The sequence below is a fragment of the Penicillium concentricum genome (genome assembly GCF_028827145.1).
Source record: "Penicillium concentricum strain IBT 3081 chromosome Unknown utg000001l_segment0_segment0, whole genome shotgun sequence".
Classification (NCBI taxonomy): domain Eukaryota; kingdom Fungi; phylum Ascomycota; class Eurotiomycetes; order Eurotiales; family Aspergillaceae; genus Penicillium; species Penicillium concentricum.
In genome coordinates, this window is record NW_026622754.1 from 2256204 (window position 1) to 2278043 (window position 21840).

The 21840-nt window shown below is 49.2% G+C and overlaps 10 protein-coding genes across 10 annotated transcripts; 7 read left to right on the forward strand and 3 right to left on the reverse strand.

The window, feature by feature from the left end:
* Positions 1–505: 505 nt before the first annotated feature.
* N7517_000848 (60S ribosomal protein uL29) lies at positions 506–1498 on the reverse strand. Its single transcript, XM_056718578.1, has 4 exons — positions 1365–1498; positions 1163–1302; positions 699–924; positions 506–558 (listed from the first exon to the last, which is right to left on the reverse strand). The coding sequence occupies exons 1-4, from the start codon at positions 1365–1367 to the stop codon at positions 553–555; spliced, it is 375 nt and encodes a 124-aa protein (XP_056582713.1). The 5' UTR covers positions 1368–1498; the 3' UTR covers positions 506–552.
* Positions 1499–1731: 233 nt separating this feature from the next.
* N7517_000849 (putative vesicle transport v-SNARE protein Gos1) lies at positions 1732–2531 on the forward strand (the record flags this gene model as incomplete). Its single annotated transcript, XM_056718579.1, has 3 exons — positions 1732–1797; positions 1852–1965; positions 2028–2531. 3 exons carry the CDS (start codon positions 1732–1734, stop codon positions 2529–2531), a joined length of 684 nt encoding a protein of 227 aa, XP_056582714.1.
* A 313-nt stretch (positions 2532–2844) lies between these two features.
* N7517_000850 (mitochondrial ATPase complex subunit ATP10) lies at positions 2845–3983 on the reverse strand (the record flags this gene model as incomplete). Its single annotated transcript, XM_056718580.1, has 2 exons — positions 2845–3481; positions 3559–3983. 2 exons carry the CDS (start codon positions 3981–3983, stop codon positions 2845–2847), a joined length of 1062 nt encoding a protein of 353 aa, XP_056582715.1.
* Positions 3984–4472: 489 nt separating this feature from the next.
* On the forward strand, positions 4473–6763 carry N7517_000851 (DNA-directed DNA polymerase IV; the record flags this gene model as incomplete). The annotated part of the gene is made up of 4 exons (XM_056718581.1): positions 4473–4860; positions 4913–5085; positions 5133–5525; positions 5579–6763. The coding sequence occupies 4 exons, from the start codon at positions 4473–4475 to the stop codon at positions 6761–6763; spliced, it is 2139 nt and encodes a 712-aa protein (XP_056582716.1).
* Positions 6764–7681: 918 nt separating this feature from the next.
* N7517_000852 (uncharacterized protein) lies at positions 7682–10198 on the forward strand (the record flags this gene model as incomplete). Its single annotated transcript, XM_056718582.1, has 7 exons — positions 7682–8183; positions 8238–8746; positions 8806–8917; positions 8970–9334; positions 9384–9773; positions 9831–10020; positions 10092–10198. The coding sequence occupies 7 exons, from the start codon at positions 7682–7684 to the stop codon at positions 10196–10198; spliced, it is 2175 nt and encodes a 724-aa protein (XP_056582717.1).
* Positions 10199–10807: 609 nt separating this feature from the next.
* N7517_000853 (uncharacterized protein) lies at positions 10808–11711 on the forward strand (the record flags this gene model as incomplete). The annotated part of the gene is made up of 4 exons (XM_056718583.1): positions 10808–10958; positions 11061–11089; positions 11145–11282; positions 11346–11711. The coding sequence occupies 4 exons, from the start codon at positions 10808–10810 to the stop codon at positions 11709–11711; spliced, it is 684 nt and encodes a 227-aa protein (XP_056582718.1).
* A 355-nt stretch (positions 11712–12066) lies between these two features.
* N7517_000854 (uncharacterized protein) lies at positions 12067–14411 on the forward strand (the record flags this gene model as incomplete). The annotated part of the gene is made up of 3 exons (XM_056718584.1): positions 12067–12203; positions 12249–12649; positions 12709–14411. The coding sequence occupies 3 exons, from the start codon at positions 12067–12069 to the stop codon at positions 14409–14411; spliced, it is 2241 nt and encodes a 746-aa protein (XP_056582719.1).
* An 807-nt stretch (positions 14412–15218) lies between these two features.
* On the forward strand, positions 15219–17823 carry N7517_000855 (uncharacterized protein; the record flags this gene model as incomplete). The annotated part of the gene is made up of 3 exons (XM_056718585.1): positions 15219–15833; positions 15908–17276; positions 17336–17823. The coding sequence occupies 3 exons, from the start codon at positions 15219–15221 to the stop codon at positions 17821–17823; spliced, it is 2472 nt and encodes an 823-aa protein (XP_056582720.1).
* Positions 17824–18533: 710 nt separating this feature from the next.
* On the forward strand, positions 18534–19013 carry N7517_000856 (uncharacterized protein; the record flags this gene model as incomplete). The annotated part of the gene is made up of 2 exons (XM_056718586.1): positions 18534–18787; positions 18890–19013. 2 exons carry the CDS (start codon positions 18534–18536, stop codon positions 19011–19013), a joined length of 378 nt encoding a protein of 125 aa, XP_056582721.1.
* Positions 19014–19624: 611 nt separating this feature from the next.
* N7517_000857 (Amino acid/polyamine transporter I) lies at positions 19625–21236 on the reverse strand (the record flags this gene model as incomplete). Its single annotated transcript, XM_056718587.1, has 2 exons — positions 19625–21039; positions 21098–21236. 2 exons carry the CDS (start codon positions 21234–21236, stop codon positions 19625–19627), a joined length of 1554 nt encoding a protein of 517 aa, XP_056582722.1.
* Between the last annotated feature and the right edge of the window lie 604 nt (positions 21237–21840).

Consider the following 21840-nt stretch of genomic DNA (forward strand, 5'->3'; position numbering starts at 1 on the left):
GACATCAGTTAACGCTGAAATTGGATACTATGGCTCGCATTCTAGTTTTGATCGAAGGTGTTGTAGGCTTGGCTGATCCAGGATGAGGATATGTTGGTTCTTTTTTAGAAATCTTAGGCATACTTGTGGGGGGACTAAGTATCTTGCATCTAGATTCATTTGACCATAACAAGATATCCTATGTACAACATTATTTTTGCTTTGTACTTTTGAGTCGTGTAGACTAGAAATGCAGACCACTCAAGATATGTATATTGTAGAAAATATATATCCTCGGAGTCTGGCAGACGATACCACTGGAATGTTCACTAGTCTTACATGAGAGCAAGAGCAAGGAATCTTGAGAATGTCTAAAGTCATGTCATGTCAAGAGTCGATTTGCATCCTATTTAGATACATAATCAAATTCCATTTTTTGGATGTAAAAAAAAGAGAAAACCGACCCCTCCACAAGCTTTCGGATCCACGCTTGTCACGTCCTGCTTATGTCCAAGGCCAGCAACGTCTTCCCACAAAACTCCATATCCGAACAAATCCGAACAAGTTCTGCGTTTAAGCCTGGAATAATTCGTCAGCATTGTGTTCGGCTGATTCGTTTCGTCTGGTGGGCGAGGTCTTTGGTGGCGAGGGCAAAGATAAAAAATCTATTGAATCCTCATTCCACCTATTTCCTGCCCAGGATTGTCGGAGTATCATACCTTAACGGCGAACTTCCGCTGGGGGAAGTGGATGGCACGCTTGCGGAGCTTGTCGGTGGTCTGGGTACGCTCGTGCTTGGTGAGACGGCGACGGATCTCACGGGTGAGCTTGGGGCGGAGGTCGAGCGGGAGGTACTTCTTGTTCTTGTAGAACAGACGCAGCTGAGCGCGCTGGTTGGCGTTGATGACGGTGAGAACGCGAGCGATGGACTTGCGAACCTCGCCGCTAAAAAAATGAAAAATTCCAGTCAGCATCAAAATCTCGAAATATCGATGAACCCCCAGTATCTTGCGGTTTGCGGCATGTCGTATAATCCATCTCTTCCTCGTTCGATCTCTTGAGTTGAATGATGGCGTAGTCTTCCTCTTGTATGTTGTCTTGCCCGGGTTCGATCGTTCCCATGCCGCAAATCTTCAAATTCCTTCCGCACAAAAATCAAATATCGGGGGTGTCGGATACGCACATTCTCTGAGTCTTGGAGGAAGCGCCGGAAGAGATCTTCTGGACGCGGAGCTGGTTAAGCTCCAACTTCAACTCCTCGAGCTGTGTGGCGAGCTCATCCTTGTTCTTGCCCCAGAGCTGACCAGCCTTGACCTTGGACGACTGCAAAAAAAGAGCGATTCATCAGCATTTTGATATCAGAGCCTTTGCACAGCACGACATACCATGGTGGCGTTGAATTGTGTGGGTTGTCGACGTTGAGAATTGAAGATGTCCGAGTGTCAATTTGCGACTGGTTGTGGGACTAGGGCTAAGCGAATTTGTGACTTTAGCGGGTGCACGTGATTACGGTGGCACTAATGCCTTAATTTGATGCCTGAAGTCTCTGGCAAATTAATGCCTGGGCCCTGGGGCATAAACTTACTGTATTTGGTTAGTGCGTTTTACCCCGTCATGGGCTGGCACTTACGTAGACAAGCAGGTAGCACCTCGGCCTTTGCACTTGTTAATTATTTGGCCTGAGAAGAACCCATAAACAGATTAAACTTCTCTGGTGACTTTATCTTCACATTTCACATATTTCTGCCTGCCATGGCATCCTCAACTAGTTCCGGATGGACACAGCTCCGGCAACAAGCACGGTCGCTTGAGACTCAGGTACCAATATCTCACCAGGAGCTCTATACCAATGTTAAACTGACACACCGATAGACCGAGAACCTTTTCCACACATATTCACAATTTTCCTCGATTACCAAACCACCACAATCACCGACCGAGGAAGAGCTGCGGCTTGAATCGCAATTGAAAGACCTCCTCGAAAGAGTACGTCCATTCACCGACAGTCAACAGAAAAAAGAACTGAGAGCTAATTGACTAACGTACAGCGCGAATCCGTCATCGCTCAACTATCCCGTCTCCTCGACTCCGAAGCCACCCTCACCTCCTCCGCCCTAAAACAGAGCAATGTCTCCCGCCACCGCGAAGTACTGCAAGACCACCGCCGCGAGCTCCAACGTCTGAACGCATCTATTGCTGAGGCGCGCGACCGCGCAAACCTACTCTCCAATGTCCGATCTGATATCGATTCCTATCGTGCATCCAACCCCGCCGCCGCCGAGGCCGAGTACATGCTTGAAGAGCGGGGTCGAGTCGAGAACAGCCACAGCATGATGGACGGCGTGCTGAGCCAGGCGTATGCCATCAACCAGAATTTCGGTGTCCAGAGTGAAACACTTGCCAACATCAATCGGCGCATTGTCGGTGCTGCTGGCAGTGTCCCCGGCATGAACTATCTCATGAGCAAGATTGGAAACAAGAAGAGGCGGGATGCTATTATTCTCGGGTGCTTTATTGGGTTCTGCTTTTTGATGCTGCTATTCTTCCGTTAAAGCATGTATGCGAGACTCCAGCGGTAGGTCTGCTATACCACCGCCCCTATGTCATATTGTTCTTTTGACAGTTGCTGCTCTCCAGCGAATGGTTTTCTCTTATCGAAGGCGTTGGGGTTTGGGCATGTTCCGAGTCCCCCTTGATGGGGGATAACAGAATCGATGATAATTCTCGTAACAGGGTCTTGAAGGCGCCTATTTCTTATACTTTCTATTATACAGATTCTCTATTGTATGTACAAATTCAACCGAGAGCGGAATCATATCACATCCAAGGCTCCAGTTCACGTAATCCTTCTCACCCCAGGTTTAATCAATACCTGCGAGATGGGTCCTGCGCTAGGAGAGCGGCGTTCTTCTCCTCAATAAGCTTCCGCAAACCAGCATTAAGTCCCTCCAACTCAGACGCTTCAGCCGGTCCACTGCCCGCCCAGCGGATACGACACTCCGAATCAACCAGGTAGACATAACCGACCTTGGAATTCATCATGCCGATAGTCTCTTTGAGTGCCTGTTCGAAACCCTTCTGCACAAGGAAGTAGCGCGAATGCTGCTCCACAGGCAATTTCTGCCGCATCCGCCACATGAACGTCTTGATAAGGAAGGCCTTCAACCGGTTCTCCTCGAGATTAATATCAATCCTCTGCACATGTCTCCCGCCACTGGCCAGTGCCTCCACAAGTCCCGGGTTCTGCTTCGGCCCCGTAAAAGTCGCAACCTGGCTCTCAGCCCACATGCTTGAGAACAAGTTCACGACGGAGATGCTGCCACGCAGTTGCGTCGTCGTGTTCTGGGGATCCTTGGGTGCTGCCAAGGTTATGCCGTGCATGTTCGGGAAGTAAAGGGCTTTGTCGGCTTTGAACATTCGTGGGTTCGAGACAAAGGTCTTGCCCTCGGCGAAGCGGAGATTGGACCATTCGCGGAAATACGGCTTGGCGACTTGTTTTGTCCTGTGGATTACCATTGTTTGTTAGTACATCAATCCCGCGGTGTAAAGAAGCAGAAGAGGGAAGAGGTAAGCTCGTACAATTCCTTGCGCCGCTTGATGTGTCGGTCATAGTTGGTGAAGTCGTCGCGCCGCTGGCGCATCGACCGCGTGTCAATACCCGTGTTCTGTCCTTCTAGTGGCGCTTGCGGGCTACCGATGGGACGGTCTAGGGTTGGAGGAACGAAGTCTGCGTCACCGGGCTGAGGTCCATCCTGGTTCTGTTTGAATTCGATGGCAGTCGAGAAGCGGTGTCCCTCGTTTTTTATGGTTCGTTTCACGGGAGCAGGAGCGGCGTCTTTATTGTCGATAGGTTTCTCGACCTTGCTGGAATATTGGCGCAGAGAAAAGGGTTTGGTTCTTAGCTGGGAGAGAGTTGTTGGTTTCCGGAATTGGCAGCTTAGACAGCGGCCGGTCTGTAGGAGGCGGAGGTCGGCCACCAAGGTGGGTAGGGCGGATTTCCACATATTGGCTGATGGTATATCAGTCAATGGGCTCTGTGGTGGATTGTGAGGTTATTGCTTTCAAACTCCGCGCATTTGATCTTCCATGGAAATCGATAGTCACATGACATGGTGTTTCCATTTTGGGAATAATTGTGAATAATTTTATGGGAGTAATAGAGCCGAATATATGTTGTAGAGTTGATGATATATAAATATAGCACTGTCTAAGTCTCATGCAATCCTCATACCTGGGTTATCTACTGGCTATAGGTCACCAATTGAGTAGATACCTCCCACTTTACAGTCACGTGATCTGGCGCCTATTTCGCGCCGGTCAATCGCGTCCACGGGTCATCCAATGTGGCCCAAAGGAAGCCTTCGGACCATTACCCTTTCTCTTTTCTCTCATGGATTATACGAGTTGGTCCCACAGTGACTACAGTCATCTATATAATGGACTATCCCTCGTCTAGGCAGCCGTCCCTCCATTGGATTCCGGACTAGCCTACTATGAAGGACTATTTTCAAAGTAAAAAGACATTTTTTGCGGCTCTTGACCGGCTGGATGATTCAGATGATCAAGATGAAGAGTACAAGAACCGGGAGAGTCTCCTAGCTTTTACAGACAAAGAAGTTGCCAAACCAAATTCGAACAAAGTCGATCCTTCCTCGGAGCGTATCCCACTTCCTCGAGCAAATTCGGACCCTATATCTCCGTGTGACCTTCAAACCAAGAGAATCAGCCCGGTCGCTATTCTCAAACCGACTCCTGCGAGCCGTCCTTGGACGACTGGAACGATGCCTACCATCCAGAGCGCAGCACCTCGAAAGAAAAGAAAGACAAGCAATGCTAAGGTAATCCCAGATGATCAGCAAATTTTCAAGGGATTAATCTTCTGTGAGTACTTTAGATTTCTCTCAGCCTAGTCTCACTAAACTCTCGGTTCCAGTCTTCTTCCCGAACAATGATGTATCTCCCTTCCGAAGATTGCGTATTCAACGAGCACAGGATTATGGTGCACGATGGAGTCGAAATTGGGCTACAGATGTCACCCATGTGATTATGGACAAAGGCTTGCTATCGAGCGACCTCCTTAGCTACCTCAAACTCGAAGTTTTGCCAGTCAGTTCATTCGTGAGATATTCAGACTTCAGTATTAACTGTCGCAGACGAGTGTTGCTCTTGTCAATGAATCCTACCCATCCGAATGTATCCAGTTTCGTTCGGTTCTTGGTACCTCGCAGCTCCGCTTTCGTGTCGATGGAACCCCGACAACTGCAGAGAAGAAGTCTCCAGTGGCAGAACCACATCCTGATTCCCTTCCATTGAAACCATCTCGGCGGGAGCAAAACCAGTCCCCAGAACCATGTTTGTCTCTGGTCGAAGAATCGACGCCGAATGCCCTGCCAAAAGACTTCACAGAAACCATGCCCGAAAGTGTGTCCCACGCCGTGATCACCGAATTGGTTCATGAAGCAAACGAAGAGGCATGTAAAAGAGGAAACTGGGAGCGAGATGCACTGGATGATATAATAGATGAGGCCAAGGCCACAAGTCATCTGGTAAAACCTCTCCTTTGTCAGCGAAAGCTCACACAACTGATCTTTGTTACCAGCCTCTGGATCTACTTGAATTTCCCATTGACGAATCTGCTCCTGATGCCTCCGATATCGAAACCTCGAGCTCAGGGGAGGAGTCAAGTTGGAAGACACGAAAAACTTCCACTGGGGAAGCCAAAGGCAATGACAAAGACAAACCTGACTGGACTAAAGGTTTCGCCTGTATGCAGAAGTTCGATCCGGACATGAAGCTTGACAATCCGAACAACAGAACCATCGAAGTACTTCAGCAAATGCTAGAATATTATACTCAGACTGCAGACCAGTGGCGGGTTATGGCCTATCGCAAGGCCATCACCGCTTTGCGAAAGCAACCAAATAAGATTACTACACGAGTTCAGGCTCTGGCCATCCCTGGTGTCGGAGAGCGGTTGGCTGACAAGATCGAAGAAATCGTCTTGACTAACCGCCTTCGTCGTCTGGAAAATACCAACAACACCCCAGAAGACTTGATAATTCAAGAATTCCTCGGCGTCTATGGTGCTGGTCTTCCCCAGGCCTCCAAATGGGTCGCGCAGGGCTACAGATCTCTGAAGGACTTATTGGAAAGGGCTCCATTGACTAAGCAGCAGCGTATTGGGGTGGAACGCCACAGCGACTTCGCGCAACGAATTCCCCGCAAGGAGGTCGAAGCCCACGGGGCGATCGTGCGAAAGGCGGTGCAGGCCGTGGATAGGGATATGCAGGTGATAGTCGCGGGCTCTTACCGCCGCGGGGCACTCACCTGCGGGGACGTGGACTGTCTGATCACCAAACCTGGTGCCTCGCTAGAGCAAATCCGCACCATGATGCTTGATCTTGTTGTCCCCAAATTGTTCAGCAGTGGATTTCTGCAGGCCAGCCTTGCCATCTCGTCGCACCAGGTTGGATCTAAGTGGCACGGTGCATCGGCCCTACCTGGAACCACGGTGTGGCGTCGGATAGACTTGCTGTTCGTTCCTGATGCGGAGATCGGGGCGGCGTTGATATACTTTACGGGGAATGATATATTCAATCGGAGTATGAGATTGCTGGCACGCAAGAAAGGCATGTGCTTGAATCAAAAGGGTCTTTATGCGGATGTGCTTCGGAACCAGCAGGTGAAACTGAATGGGGGCTGGTTGGTTGAGGGCCGGGATGAACGCCGGATTTTTGCTGTGTTGGGTGTGCCCTGGCGGCCTCCCGAGCACCGGATCTGTTGACGCACATCCTACGGCATAGGACAGTCTCGGTTTCATCCATCGGTTCATGAGAGGATTGGAAATTATGCGATGCGATGAGAACAATATATTTTAGTGTCAGTATGTACTAGCTACCTGAAATATGAGGTGATTGAGGTTTTGGGAAGCACCGAAATTATTAGGCACAACAATATATTTGGACTGGCGGTTTTCCTATATGTAGGGATCGTATGTATCCTAATGATTCGTATTGTCGTGCATCAACTGGATACCCTAAAAATAAATAAAAAAGAAAGAAAAAAGAAATACAGCTTGCATAGCTGCCCATATATAGAGTTTCCATACAGAAGGAGAGAGAGATTCAGAGGGCAGCAGTCACAGTGGCACAAAGTGACTAAGAATTCCTCGCCCTCCAGTAATCACCTTTCCTCTTCAACCTCATCCCGTAACAAACTCATCCTTTTCCCTCGTCTCATATCCAATTTGATATTCGAGACATTCTTCTTCTTTCATCACCGCCTTTCTCCTACCGCCTTGAAGACATCACCGCCTTTCGTGCGGTGAAGCCTCCATCGCGTGTTCCTCCCCTTGCGACTTCCAGACCGCCCTCTACTGCCCTGCGTTTTGCCCGCACATCATCGATTCACTCATCTTGGGATTTGTTTTTTTATTATTCCGTTTCAAGTCTCTTTTGAGCTGGTCCTATCTGAGGTTCACAGCCTGGGCCTCCCAGTCCCCTGCGACTGTGTGCGTGATTTTTCTCCCACATCCCACATTCCGCGTTTTCTAACCCGAGTCCACAGACATATCAGCTTGGCGGGACTCACTGCCCATTCTGAGTGAGCGATACGTCGATTGCTCTGGTCGACTGTTTACTGTCACTAGACTCTCACCTGACACGTGAAACCCCTCAAAGACACGTCCACAACAACCCCCACAATGGGTCGCAAACCTAACCAACTCATCCTCGAGTTCTTCCACCGGGGTCCCAAGCTGGAAGACGCGAGCAATCGCTACCAACATACGTGCAAAGCCTGTGGCGAGGTATTTCCCAAGGGTCGCATTGACAGCCTTACCAACCATCTGGTGAAAAAATGCCAGGCGATTCCCCTACGCGACCGCCAACGCGTGTTGTTGCGACTCCACGAACTCCCCGACTTGACCGACGGAGACTCGAACAAAGACTCCCCTTCTGGAAATAAAGGCAAGTCTGCCGATGGTGGATTTCCCAACCGACAGAACTTCGACGGCCTCAACGTGTTGGCCGAGGCCTCGCGACAGGTGGGCGCTTCTGACGTGACCAAGCGCGGACCGGGATACACTCAGTCTGTGACAGCTGGGGGCAAGACCGTGATTGTTGACCCTGCACTTGAAGCGGAGGGATTCCAGGGACACTCGCAAACATCTGACGCTAAGATGGAGGGCACAGCAAATGTCGAGGGTATGTTTTCCTTTTGTTCACTGTTGCACGACATAGACCACTAACAATTTGCAGGAACTCCCCAATCATCCAACGCTCCTAGTATTCCTGCCCTTCCAAGTCACACTCCAGGCGAGCATCCGTCATCCATGTCTCCGCCTCTTGGTGATGCGTCTATGTCGCCTGAATCTACCTCTAATGCGCGCCAGTCACAACTGTCGATGATTGCGGCTTCCGCCAATGAAATGGTCCCTCAAGGAATGTCAATTGACAGTGATAACCTTAGCTCTGATATGAAGCTGGGCCAATGGCAGCAGCTGTCCACACATGAGCAACTGCTTTTCGACAGCCTGCAAGAGCATGACCCTTCGTTGACCGCTGCCACCCAGCGCGCGGCATCTTACCCCCGCCCTATTGCCATGAACCCAAATACCCAGGCAAAAGGGTTTGTGAACGAGTTTGGTAACTCAACCAAGCCTATGAAGCCCAAGGTGCGGGGACGTTTCACTGCAGAGCGACGCCGTGAAGTCCAAGACGTGCGGAAGAAGGGTGCCTGCCTTCGTTGCCGAATGCTCAAGAAACCTGTATGTATTTTGCGAATCTCTATGTGAACTAAGTGAACATTACTGACAAATGTTGATAGTGCTCTGGCGATACCCCTTGCACAACTTGCGCTAGCGTGGAGAGTGCTCGTCTATGGAAGCACCCGTGCCTGCGCACCCGACTTTCGGATGAGTTTGAACTTTACAATGCTAGTATGTTGTTTGTATCTAGCTCTTTCCGATGATATACTGACTCAGACTCTAGATCTCAACTCGACACTTGCCTACCATGACACTAACAGCATCAAAAACCAAATCAAATTTGAACACTACTCTGGTCGCATCGAAGTTACCCACTTTGAAGAGAGCAATTCTTTCATGACTTTCAGTGGACTGCAGGGTCACCGCACTTCAGTGTCTGCACTTGACCCTCAATTGCAAGCCCTTGGAGATGACCAGTTCTCTGGTCCTTCACAAGAAGTCTATCTCCTGGATGCCGACTCGGATGACATCCCAAACAAGTTGGAGATGTACATCAAGAAGAACGCTTCTTACTTCTACGAGCGAGAGACCTCGCCTTTCATGAAGCCCACTCTGCTTCTTGCTGCTGAACTCAGCCAGGGAAAGAAGGTATGTTGTTTGACATTCAATGTGGAAATGTGTATTAACAAAGATACAGGACATCCTTCTGGAACGTGTGTTGGAGCTGTGGGTCGCGACCCATATTCTCGTGGATACAGAACTCACCTGGAAAACGTACTACAACCCTACTCTGCCCCCGAACTCGCTGCACTCTCTTTCTCAGCCATCGGACGAGGGCCGCCTGCCCATCGAGGAGGTGTCTGATCCAGAATCATACGGACTTCTCTGCAGTCAGTTGCGCGCCGCTATGGAGAAGCGTGCCTCGCAGCTGAGCAAGTTTGTCATCAATGATTTGGAGCGTCGACTCCTTCAGCGCCAGAAGTGTGGCTGGTTCGATACTTACATTGTTGCTATTATCCTCCTGAACTGTGTGGAGCGTACCTGCTGGCTGTTCCGCTCATGGGACAACGAGAACTTTTCTCAGCGCGTGAGTGGTTCATGTCTATTCTCTTATGATGCATCTCACACTAACCAATCTATTCAGTGGCCCCTTGACAAGCGTCCCCCTTACTACTTCAACCAGTCTGACCGCTTCGCCGACATCCTGGAGATGCTCTTGCGCATGCGCCACATTCCTCCCAAGGCCACTTTCCGCCCAGACAATGGTATTCTGAAGGCAGTCGACGGTAGCGACGAGAACGCCGTCCGCTGGTTTGATATGATTCAAATTACCCGTACGTCACATCACATTGTCTCATGATTTACACATATGAAGTTCCTTAACTAACATTCATTTTCTGCGTAGCCTACTTTATCGAAGAACGCAAGAACGCTGTCTTCGACCCATCCGACTCACGCTCTTTGGATTGCCACCACAGTGCCAGTCTCCTTGAGCCCAACAATGCCACCTAGCTTCTCACAGAAAGAAATCAAATCATGAATAGCCAAAAATCACTACAAAAATCGAAAAACCACAAAATTTCGAAAAACAAAAGGGAACCAACAACAATGTCCGAGTCACCTTTTTTTCGTCTGCGTTGTCAGTGTAGGTCAATTGCTGGTGAAACTTGCCATTACGAAAGCGATAGCGAAATGCATGGCGTCAGTCCAAGTCTCTTTGAGGCTGGTCTTGGGTCTGATTTGCTTATGGAGTTTGTTTGCAGGTGGATCTATTTTCAAGCGAACTACGATAGAACATATCAGACATATGGGGATGTTCTGATATTTCTAATTGGGGGTGTTCGTGGGTGTTGAAGGGTGTTTTATTTTTTTGATATCTGTAGCTCTAGAGCTTTATATTCGTTAGGCTTGAAATGTATGAAGTAAATGTTATTTCTTCCAATTTGCATGTGCACCGAGGTTCAGGAACTGGATCAGGGACCAAAAATATCATTTTAGACATTTCAATCCTATTGGCTTGCACAACTTTCATTATTTTCATTTTGGATGACGTAGGGGAATCGGACGATTGTTTCACCTTAAACCCTTTCACAACTCCCATCTTACTTCACTTCTTCAACTATGCCTCCATTTCGCAACTTTCTAGGACGAAAGTCCCAAATCAATGGGGATCCCACTGTCTCAGATGAGAATTTACTTTCTCCAAATCAACGCCCAGCGCCCATACCGATCCGTAGTAGCCAGGATGAACCCTCCGAATACAAATTGAGTGGTATGTTTGAACCACCCCACTGTTGTGACTGTTGTGACTGCAGTAACTGCAGTGGCTGCAGTGGCGACTTGGCTCTCTTGAAATACTAACCCCGGTCCTTAGTGGTCAATGACAGCGGCGTCTATCTTCCGGTATAGGCTCTTTGATCGGGAAAATGTGATATACCTACTAAAATTACTGCGACAGCCTTCTCCCCCCGAGCGCCCGAGTTTCTGGCGCCGGTACCCGGGCTCCAATAAATCCATCAATCATCGAGATCTTGTTGACGAGAATGAGCCTTTCTCCATCTCTCGCGAGTCCTTCGACTCTTATCGCCGATCCTTTGTATGCCCCGCCATCCGAACCGATCCGCATATATCCCCAACTGACATGAAATCTTTAATCTAGGATATCTCCGCCCGCTCACCCATAATCCATCCCGATTCTGGTCCCTCTCGAACTTCTCTTGACTCTCGATTCTCCCGATTAACCCCATCGGGCACTCACTCTAACAGCTTCACTAAGCCTGACCCTATGGAGGAAGAAGCCTTCGAAGAAGTAGGCCTAAACGACGAGGTGAAACCTAAGAAGAAGGGTTTCCTCTCTAGATTCGGTGACTCTACTAACGATGCGCAATCACCCGGGCCCAAGTCTTCTACCTCGTCCTTCAACTTCCACATCCCCGGCCGGAAGCGCGGCCAGAGTGGTGTCGGAGCAGAACTGGGGTCTGTGAAAGTAAATCCCTCTGCACCTGCGCCAGCTGATGAGACATGAAATGATGAGTGACGAGATATGTTTAATGCGTTGTGGTTCTCTCCGGCGTTTTGGGTTTGTTTCGGGTGATGCAAGCCACACTCGCTTAAGGGGTGATATAATTTCGGATTTGGTCGATGGTAATAGGGATCGCTTTGTCCTCGGAGAGTCTGGGTGGCTCATGTCACTTATTAGCATTTTGTACATCTGTTGCCATCGAGTTGCGACTCGGGCCATCTGTGCTTCGTTCAGCGACAATATCCTACATTTTATTTTCATATAACTTCTATGGAGATCGTCCCTTGAATCTTCATATATAAGTCAATCTTATTTTCTGTAAGAAATTCAGTAGAAATATCTATCTTAATACGTTGCTATGTGGATGAACCTGGTAGTAAACCCCAGGGCTGTTTTGTATCTTATCGGTGCAAACTGTGCAAACAGCCGGCAAAAAAACTTCCTCCGCCTGCAATCAAAAAAATTATCCACCAGGACATCGAGCAGTATCCGCTCGTAAAGACCCCGGTTTTATTACTTTTTTTCAGAGATACCCAACAGCCTACAGAAATTATCTTTCATTATGGCTGGATTGAAGCGTGCTGTCGACGGCAGCGAGGAGCGCAATGGCAAGCGGAGCAAGACAAAGGAAGGCTCCGCATCCAAGTCCAAGAGCGTGAAGTCAAGCTCTTCATCTAAGAAGGACTCCAAGAAGGATTTCAAATCCAGCAAGAGCGACAAGAAGCCCTCGAAGAAGGTTCAGAAGGAAGAATCCGAGGACGATGATGACTTCGACATTGACGATGTCTCCGACGAAGATATTGATGCCCTTGATGCCCTTTCAGACGATGAGATGCCCGATGTGAGCGAGGAGGAGGAGAAGCCCAAGTCAGACAAGAAGTCCAATGGGGATGACGAAGAGCGCAAAGAGGCCCCAAGGAACACCAACCCCAACCCCAACAGTAAGTTTCAATTCTGCCTCCTTGACGGCGCCCCATCTAATCTTTTATTGCGCGTCTAGACTCTCGCGAATCCCATCTCAAGCAAAAAGTACTCCAGCAGGAGCGCAAGGCCGCGAAGCCCAATGCCGATACCGTCGCTCGCTCCAAGAAGTTGTGGGAGCAGCTGCGCCGCAAGTCCCACGTGCCCCTGGAGCAGAGAAAGAAGCTTGTCAAGGAGCTGTTTGAGATCATCACTGGCCGTGTTCGCGACTTTGTGTTCAAGCACGACTCGGTGCGAGTTATTCAGACTGCTCTCAAGTACGGAAACCTCGAGCAGCGCAAGCTGATCGCGCATGAGTTGAAGGGCACTTACAAGGAGCTGGCACAAAGTCGATACGCCAAGTTCTTGGTTGGAAAGCTGATTGTCCACGGAGACGACGAGACCCGCGATTTGATCATCCCAGAGTTCTACGGCCATGTCAGACGTCTCATCCGCCACCCCGAGGGTTCATGGATTCTTGACGACATCTACCGCACAGTTGCGACCAAGGCACAGAAGGCGAGACTCCTCCGCGAGTGGTACGGTCCCGAGTTTGTCATTTTCCAAGATGAGAACGACACCACTTCCGATCTCACCAAGATCATCGAAGCCCACCCCGAGAAGCGTGGACCCATCATGAACTACTTGCGCGAGCTCATTAACCAGCTGGTGCAGAAGAAGAGCACTGGTTTCACCATGCTTCACGATGCTATGTTGCAATATTTCCTCAACACAAAACCCGGCAGCAACGAAGCGAACGAGTTCATCGAGTTGCTCAAGGGCGACGAAGAGGGTGACTTGGTCAAGAACTTGGCTTTCACCAAGTCCGGCTCCCGCTTGATGTGTTTGACTTTCGCATACTCCAACGCCAAAGACCGCAAGCTGCTTCTACGATTCTACCGCGACACCGTCAAGGCCATGGCCGGCGACGTCTACGGTCACCAGGTCATCCTTGCCGCGTACGAGGTCATCGATGACACCAAACTCAGCTCCAAGTCCTTCTTCCCCGAGCTTCTGAACCAGAACGAACCAGAGGAGACTCGTCACGAGGAGCTCTGCTACCAGGTCAACGACTTGACCGCCCGTATCGCCGTGCTATACCCCTTCGCCGGCGAACGCGTCAAGTGGCTCCTCCCCGAGGCTGACCAAACCGTCCTCGAAGAAGTCCGCGAGGTTCGCAAGGAGACCTCCAAGAAAGAACCGGCCATCCGCCGTCTGGAACTCGTCAAGGTTGCTTCGCCGACCCTGCTCGAATTTATCGCTGCCCGCGCCTCTACCCTCCTCGAGACAACCTTCGGCTGCCAATTCCTCTCCGAGGTGCTGTTCGAGGCTGACGGTGACAAGACCGCTGCTCTCGCGGCCGTGGCCGAGGCCGCCAAGTCGCACACTGAAGCCCGCGATACCGCACACGCCGGACGTCTTCTCAAGTCTCTTGTGCAGGGTGGACGATTCAACCCGGCCACCAAGTCCATTGAGAAGGTGGAGCCTGCGTTGAACTTCCACAATGTGCTGTACGAGCAGATCAAGGATGAGGTCGTGGAGTGGGCCACGGGGGCTAACCCCTTCGTGGTTGTCGCGCTGGCCGAGTCTGAGGACTTTGAGAAGAAGAGCGAGCTGCTCAAGACTCTGAAGAAGAACAAGAAGGCGCTGGAGCAGGCCTCGGCGTTGACCGTGGAGAAGGATGGAAAGACCAAGCCCAGCCCGGCTAGCAGTGGTGCGAAGTTGTTGCTTTCAAAGATCTAGATATAAGCGTTTCTACGGGATTATTGCATGTGTAATTACGTTGTATACAAAAAAGCATACATTTCTTTTTTTTCTTCTTTTCTTCTTTTCTTCCATTTTTTCTTTCTCATTTTCTCAAATTTTCTCTCTTCTCTCTAACGTTGCGATGTTCCTGAAATTACATTCTCCACCAATGTGGAACTCCTACGGGTGGTCTCAGGGGTTCGTCCATTTTTATTTTAACGGGAAAATAATGGATTCGGCCGTGATTATATGTTATATGCAATTAAAAAGTGTCTGGATCATATCCTTACTGCAACAATGCATCCTATAGTGTATGTACGTTGTACTTCGTACATGGGTATACATCACATCGAGGGCCATGATTATACGAATTGGAGACAACCTCAATTAAAAGGAATTACAGCATTTATGGAGTACAAAGACATGGATTTACCTAGTAATCTTATTATACGAGAAAGCTTATAGTCGTGTTATATACAACATAGTAAAAATTTGATCTGATCTATCAATTGTTATTTATACCTAATACTACTTAAACTACTACTATTGACAAGCGCAAGGGTAGTCGGAGCCTAATCCCCATTGACCTACTTCTATATTTACTTATGAGATAGGAAATTGGGAATATCTTCACAACAAAAGATCCCAATGAGGCAATGATCACGGCACGCTAAACCGTACTTTGTCTAAGGGGATTTCAAACTGTAACGGTACCCAACCCGTCGCGACTTCGACTCTTTCTCTCTTCTACCCATTCTGCACGGAAAACCCCCAGGCCCCAGGGCCTGAGAGAGAGAGAAAAAGATGCCCTCACTCACTCTGTCAGACCCGTCAATGATCCTACCATACGAAGGCGAACGCGAATCCCAAACCCCCTCCCCACCCCAAATCGCCTACCTGTCGCATCTCAATTCCCGCCAATCAGACCAAAATGGCTCCATGTCAGCACCTGGCCGACAAAAGAAAAATTTTTCCCGCCATGCCTGGACACATGACGACGTGAATGTCAGTCGCCGTCTCTCGGATATCGGCGAGGAGCTGTCGCCCGCTAGATTGGGATTCGGCGATTCGGATGAACAGCTGGCCAGCTCACCGCTACTGCACGACGACGATCAGAACAGGGATAATGCGGCATGGAGTAGCTCCAATTCCACTATTAGTGCGGGGAGCAGACGCGCTTCCGCTTCTAGGGATGTGGCGGAGGCGCATAACGGACGCGATGAATCCCCCGTTGACCCCGAGGTCGCGAGAGCGCAAGCTACTGCCGTCGTTGCAACTGCAGGGGGTTCTTCTGTGCCGGCTAGTAATGCCGTGGCGTCTGCAGCTGCAGAGGGTAAGGGGCCAGGGGAGGAGTTTTCCTCGGCGATACTGAGTAGCGAGGCGGAGAGGATTCTGGAGAATGCGAAGAAACGGTTAAATGTATGTTGATGTCCTGTTTTGCGCGTCGCAGGTTGGTTACGGAGTAGTAGTACTAACGCGCTTTGTTTTCTCAGCTTATGGAAAACAATCTCACTCGAGCTCGGTCGACGACGCGCACGACTGCTTCGCCCTCGCCCTCGAATTCGGGTTATATCCAGCCAATGGGTATGCACCAGCCAGTGGGCGGACTGTATCGGTCGATTTCGCGCACGGATCCTAAGAACTCGTCGCTTCGACGACAGTCGCTTATTGCGTCGCAGGATACGACGAATAATCGCCATTCGAGAGGACACTCTGAGACGAATATTCCGTCTGATTCGAGCTTCTCAAATGATAGTAAGCGCATCTCGCGCTCGGTCAGTGCCATGGGCGCAAGCACTTCGTCCAGTCTTCATACGGATGATCGGTCGTTCCCTTATGCTCCTACGAGGGCGTATCTGACGCATCGGTCATCGGTTTCTTCTGTTCGGCCTCCGATACATGTGAATGACCAGGAGGAACAGGACCAGGCGTCGCAGTCACCTGTTTCCACCGAAGACAGTTCGTCAGACTCGCCGCATGGCTTGGGAATTTCCTCGGATGGATCGAAATCCAGCCCGGATGGTTTCAGTCCAGTCTACAGCTCCTATGGTCCCCCTAGCCGCGCGCAATCGCAACTGCAGGTGCGTGATCTTCAGTATCAGATGAAGGGTCTTCACATCAAGATCTCTTCTCTCAAGGTGAAGACCCAGGAGGATAATCTTCGTCGGCGCAGCTTGCAGAGCTTGCGCACGCCCAGCCCATTGACGGCCGCTGATCACTGGTATGCGAATGCGCTGGAGCTCAGAGATGGTCAGAGCAGTCGTGGCTCCAACCCTCGACGTGACACCAGCTCTGAAAACATCCGGGAGGCCTCGGTCGATGTAGCGGCGGAAGACCGACGCAGATCTGAGGAACATGCTGCTGGAAATTCATCCAAACACGCTGGTAATTGGCAAGGCAATGAGCCTACTGATTATGCCGATGACCAATCCGTCGCTGAAACCATGTACGAAGATGCCGAAGAAGGTGATTTCGATGGAGACATTGACCGCGAAGCTCTGGATGAGATCTTACGTGAACCGCTTGACGATGACCTCGAGAACGAGATGGAAGCCTTCCCTGACGTGCCATTGCACACAGACGCGACACCCCACGAGATGCGCGAGGATGCGTTCGACTACGAGCATTTCATCTTGCACAGCGCACTGGGCAACTATACCCAGCAACTCCGTCGGATGAGCAACAGCTCGAACGGATCCGTCGCGACAACCCGGCCCACATACAAATCGCGACACTCACGTACCAACAGCGACATGTCCGTCTCGACAGTGGCAACCTTTGCAACCGCCAACGAGGGCGAGCGTCCCGACGACGAGGACGACGTTGACAGTGTGATGTACTGGGACCGACGGTTCAATCATGGTTCGTTCCCGCGATCCGTTTCCCTGGCATTCTCGACACTCATACTAACCCTTCGACAGAGCTGCGACATGGACATAGCCATAGCCATAGCCGTAACCATTCCCAATCTCATCCTCACGGCCACGCCCACAGTCACAGCTACCAACCAAGTCCCATCCAAGAGGTTGAGGTTGAGGGTGATCGTTCTGAAACACCGCGCGGCCCACGATACGACAGCGGCAACCTCACTCCAGTGGACCCGAACAACCTTTCCCCTCATAAAATTACTGGTCGTTCATCCTCAGCTACGGCCGGTTCGGCAACCCCAACCTCCCTTGTCTCGTCCCTCGTCTCGACCGTGCGTGCGGCATCCAGCACCCCCACTGTCGGCGGTATCAACGATGATGATACACAGATGCTGGAAGCGCTGTTCGGCAGTCTGGGTAAGGTTTGTATGGATCTGCAGACGATCACGACGTCTTCGGATCCAGATGTGAAGGCTGCGCGTGTGCTGCGGCGTCGTCTGGATGCTGCGCGGAGAGTGCTGGAGGGAGAGCTTGATGCTTGATTTGATCTTGCTTTTCATCGCATCGCATAGTGAATGATGCCATATACCATGATTTATCCCTGATTTTGTGGGATTGACGTTCTTTTGTTTTCTTTTACTTGTCTTCGGCCACATTATCATGATACCCATTGCTTTTTTTTTTCTTTGTTGACTGTGATTTTATACCTAGGTCTAGAGACTCTAGAGTATCTTAGGAATAATTAATTAATGTCATGATGTATGTGTATGAGATTTAAGAATTCCAGTGGTACAATCATAAGATTCCTATCAAGTACCCTCTGTTGGTAAGTATTTTCCCCCTTTAAAACTAACACTTGACTTCTCATCTCTCTTCATCTCTCTTCATCTTCATCTTCTTCATTCAATATAACTTCACATTTCTTAATTCCCCCTTTTTTGCCCCGCGATCTCCTAATCGGGTCACTGATCGCCCAACGATAAGCAGAGCCTGTCGCGCCCTCCATACAAGCCACTGTCAATAAGTAAGAAGCTTTGGATATATAAAGAAGCGCATACTAATAAACACCAGAAAAAGCGCTAAACAATCCAAACCCCAAAAGTCAGGGTAAAAAAAACAATCAAAAAAAAAAAAAAGAAACAGCCAAACTGAACAACCCATCCCCCCAAACCCCAAGTCCAAGAAAAAAAAATCCAACCCAAGTCTCCGCAAAGACTTATTACGATCTCTACACACTCAAAAAACCTTCACGATGAGCATGAGCGCAAGCGCAAATACCAGACCACCGTCTGGACCAGGGCCGTCGCATCACGCCTCGCGCCGTCTCCTCATCTTCCAGGAGACGCGCAACCCGCAAAACGTCGCAGAGACCATCTACCTCCCCGTCAACAAACTGGGGTTACCGATTTGCGGTGATGGACCTGAGTTGCCTTCGATTTTGGAGTTACCGTTGCGGGTGCTGAGGGTATTTACGGATATCTTTAATCAGCCGAAGTATAAGGGGTGGTATGTTTTCTCTTTTCTTCTTTTTTCCTTCTCTTTTTTTTTGTCGGCTTTTCTTGATGTCGTTTTCTGTTCGAATATAAAATCACATGCTAATTTGAATAGGGCGGTTGTTTCTGCAGGTCCGTATCATGATATCTCCGAAGAAGGGAAATTCTATGCGGTGGTTTTGGAGCAGACGCAAAATACTTCTGTGCATGCGCATGAGACTCATATGGGGACTCCTTGAATGATTTGCGGTTGTTTCTCTTTGTGTGGAATACTGTGATAGAGGGTTGATTTTTTCTTGTTTTCATTTTTTCTTGTACATTTCGCTATCGTTAGCGTGTTCGACTTTTTTTCAAATCAAATTCACCCTATACAAAAATGGAGAGCATAAAAGAGGCATGGCAAGGACATCAAGGGATAAAAAGTAATTTGGTAAAAAAATAAAAAAGTAGTTGTCACACCAAGTTGCCAAGTTCCCTGTAACAGGATGGTGTAATCTGGCGACGCCATCCCGGGGTGGAAATGTCTCTGCAGAATTGCTTCCCTCAAGGGTCATTTCCATTGCTTAATGGCTTCCAGCGTCGTGGATTACTCGCACGAGTGAAAATGCCAACCCCAGGATTCGTACCAGGCACCTTTCCTGCTGGACTTGCGACCGAAGCAGGGTAATTGGCATGGCGGTGAGCCTTCCACTAGGTTATCCATGACAGATTAATATTATTTACTTGGTCTTGATATAACTACTATATTGTCTACTATATTATATACTATATACTATACTATTATATTCTATTCTTATTTAGTTTTGAGTGGAATTATATGTTCCTCTAATATACATGTACATTTCAACATTCACTCCTCACATCGCCCAGTGTCAATATCAGCCTCGGCAGGGTTCACAAACTTCGGGCGGTATGCAACCTTGTGTCCAATGTATAGCACGGCAAACAATATCAGACTCAGGTAGTTGATAAAGAAGTCCGTAACATTGAAGCTCGGAATGAAAGCAGTGAAGCCCTGAGTGATGATGATGAGCATGTTGAAGAACAGGCCATACCACGAAAAAAATGGCTGCCAGGTAGCCTTGTATGGAAGACTGTCGCGTGGAATGCCTTGCGCAGCCAAAGCTCTCATAAATGCCAGATGGCAAATATTCAGAGACGCCCAGGTAATGAAACCGGCCAATCCAGCTATCTGAATCAACCAGTTGAAAACAGTGGCTCCATCATTGGACACATTGAGGAAGCCCAACAGGCCAAAAAGAGCGGTAAACCCAACACTGGCATAGGGCACGCCGTGTTTGGTTGTTTTCAAGAAAAATCGAGGAGCGAACCCCTCGTGAGCCAAACCGACTAGGATTCGACTGCCGCTGTAAACGTTTGAATTGGCAGCGGACAGGACGACAGTGAGTAAAACTGCGTTGATAATACTCGGTAGGACGTTGACACCAGCACGTTTCGCAGCAATGACAAAGGGGGATGCATCTGCATTTGTGGCATCGGAGGTAAGGCGTTCATCATTGGCTGGCACGACGATACCGACGAAGAAAATCGTAAACACAAAGAAAAACACGATCCGGAAGAATGTCTTCCGAATGGCAGAGGGAATATTCTTGCGAGGGTTTTCCGTTTCACCCGCGGCAATGCCGACAAGCTCAGTACCTTGATATGAGAAACCGGCTTTGATCAAAATAGCCCAAAATCCGACGAATTTAGCCAGAGCATCTTTTGCAGGATCCTCAATCAGATAAGCGCGGAATGGGCCTGGATGAACCCAATATCTGAATCCCAGATAACCTTCTCTGCCAACACCAGCATTGATGCAGATAGCGAATATCATAAACCCGACGACGGTGATGATTTTGATACTCGAAAGCCAAAACTCGATTTCACCGTAGCAGCTCACGGGAAACATGTTTAAAATGATGATAACAACCCAAAACACAGCAATGAAGATTGCCATTGGGATTGTGTCATCCCAATATTGAATGATTAGACCGGTGGCAGTCAATTCAAGTGCAAATGTCGACGCCCATGAAAACCAGTAGATCCAGCCCATTGCAAAGCCTAAACTGGGATCGACCAGGCGCGTCGCATATGTAGCAAACGCTCCTGGGATCGGTAGGTAGGTGGCTACCTCGCCCAAGGCTATCATGACTGAATACACGATTGATCCAATGAAGGTGAATGCAATTAGGGCGCCGACAGGACCTGCGGTAGCAATGGCACTTCCACTACCGATGAATAGACCAGTTCCAATGGCACCTCCTTTAAAACGATGAGAATAAGAATCGGAACGAAAATTCATAATTTGGAGAGCTCTTACCCATTGCGATCATCTGTAGATGTCTGCTTTTGAGCCTCCGCTGCAACTCCGGCTGCGGCAGCAATTGGCGTGACTCGACATTGCTGTGTTTCTCTGGACTCTCTTCAATATCGTGGTCGTGCATTCTCTCTGAGTGCATTCTCAGAGATCGAATTTTGAGTTATGAGTCTGATAAACTCAAAATGTGGCAGAGCCGCTTTTTGAAATCTCAAATTTGAATTTCTGGACTTCTGATTGGTTGAATTTCTGAACTCTGATTGGTTGAAAATTAAGTTGGGTGCGGCAGGCTTAGAAGCCCGCCAACCTTCCCGAGGTCATTCTCCCCTGTATACTCCGTACCTAGACCTATATGCTTTTTTTCATTTTCGGTGTAGCCTTGACAGTGATACTAGACAAATCGTCATAAACCAACATCTATTGTGTTATAAATAAATGCTTCGGTAGCCCTAGTTCTAGAGAGCCTGGGCAACCGGGGAGGGAGCAGCCCCGGTTGTACCTAGCTTGCCAATTTTCTGCTAGTCAAAACCGGGGCCCGATTGGCGCAATGGCATCTATATCCTGCCGTAGCTGGGGCGCCGAGTACGTGAGTAGTAACGACGCTTTGGTGCCCCAGTACGAGCAAGTCAGTTGGTCCAAGAACTAGATAACCAGCATCTGATATTAGTATAGAAGAGAAGCTCATGCACCTCGTATCTTCCGGGTCAGGGAGACATCCGAATTCTAGGCAATCTCGTCATCTGTCA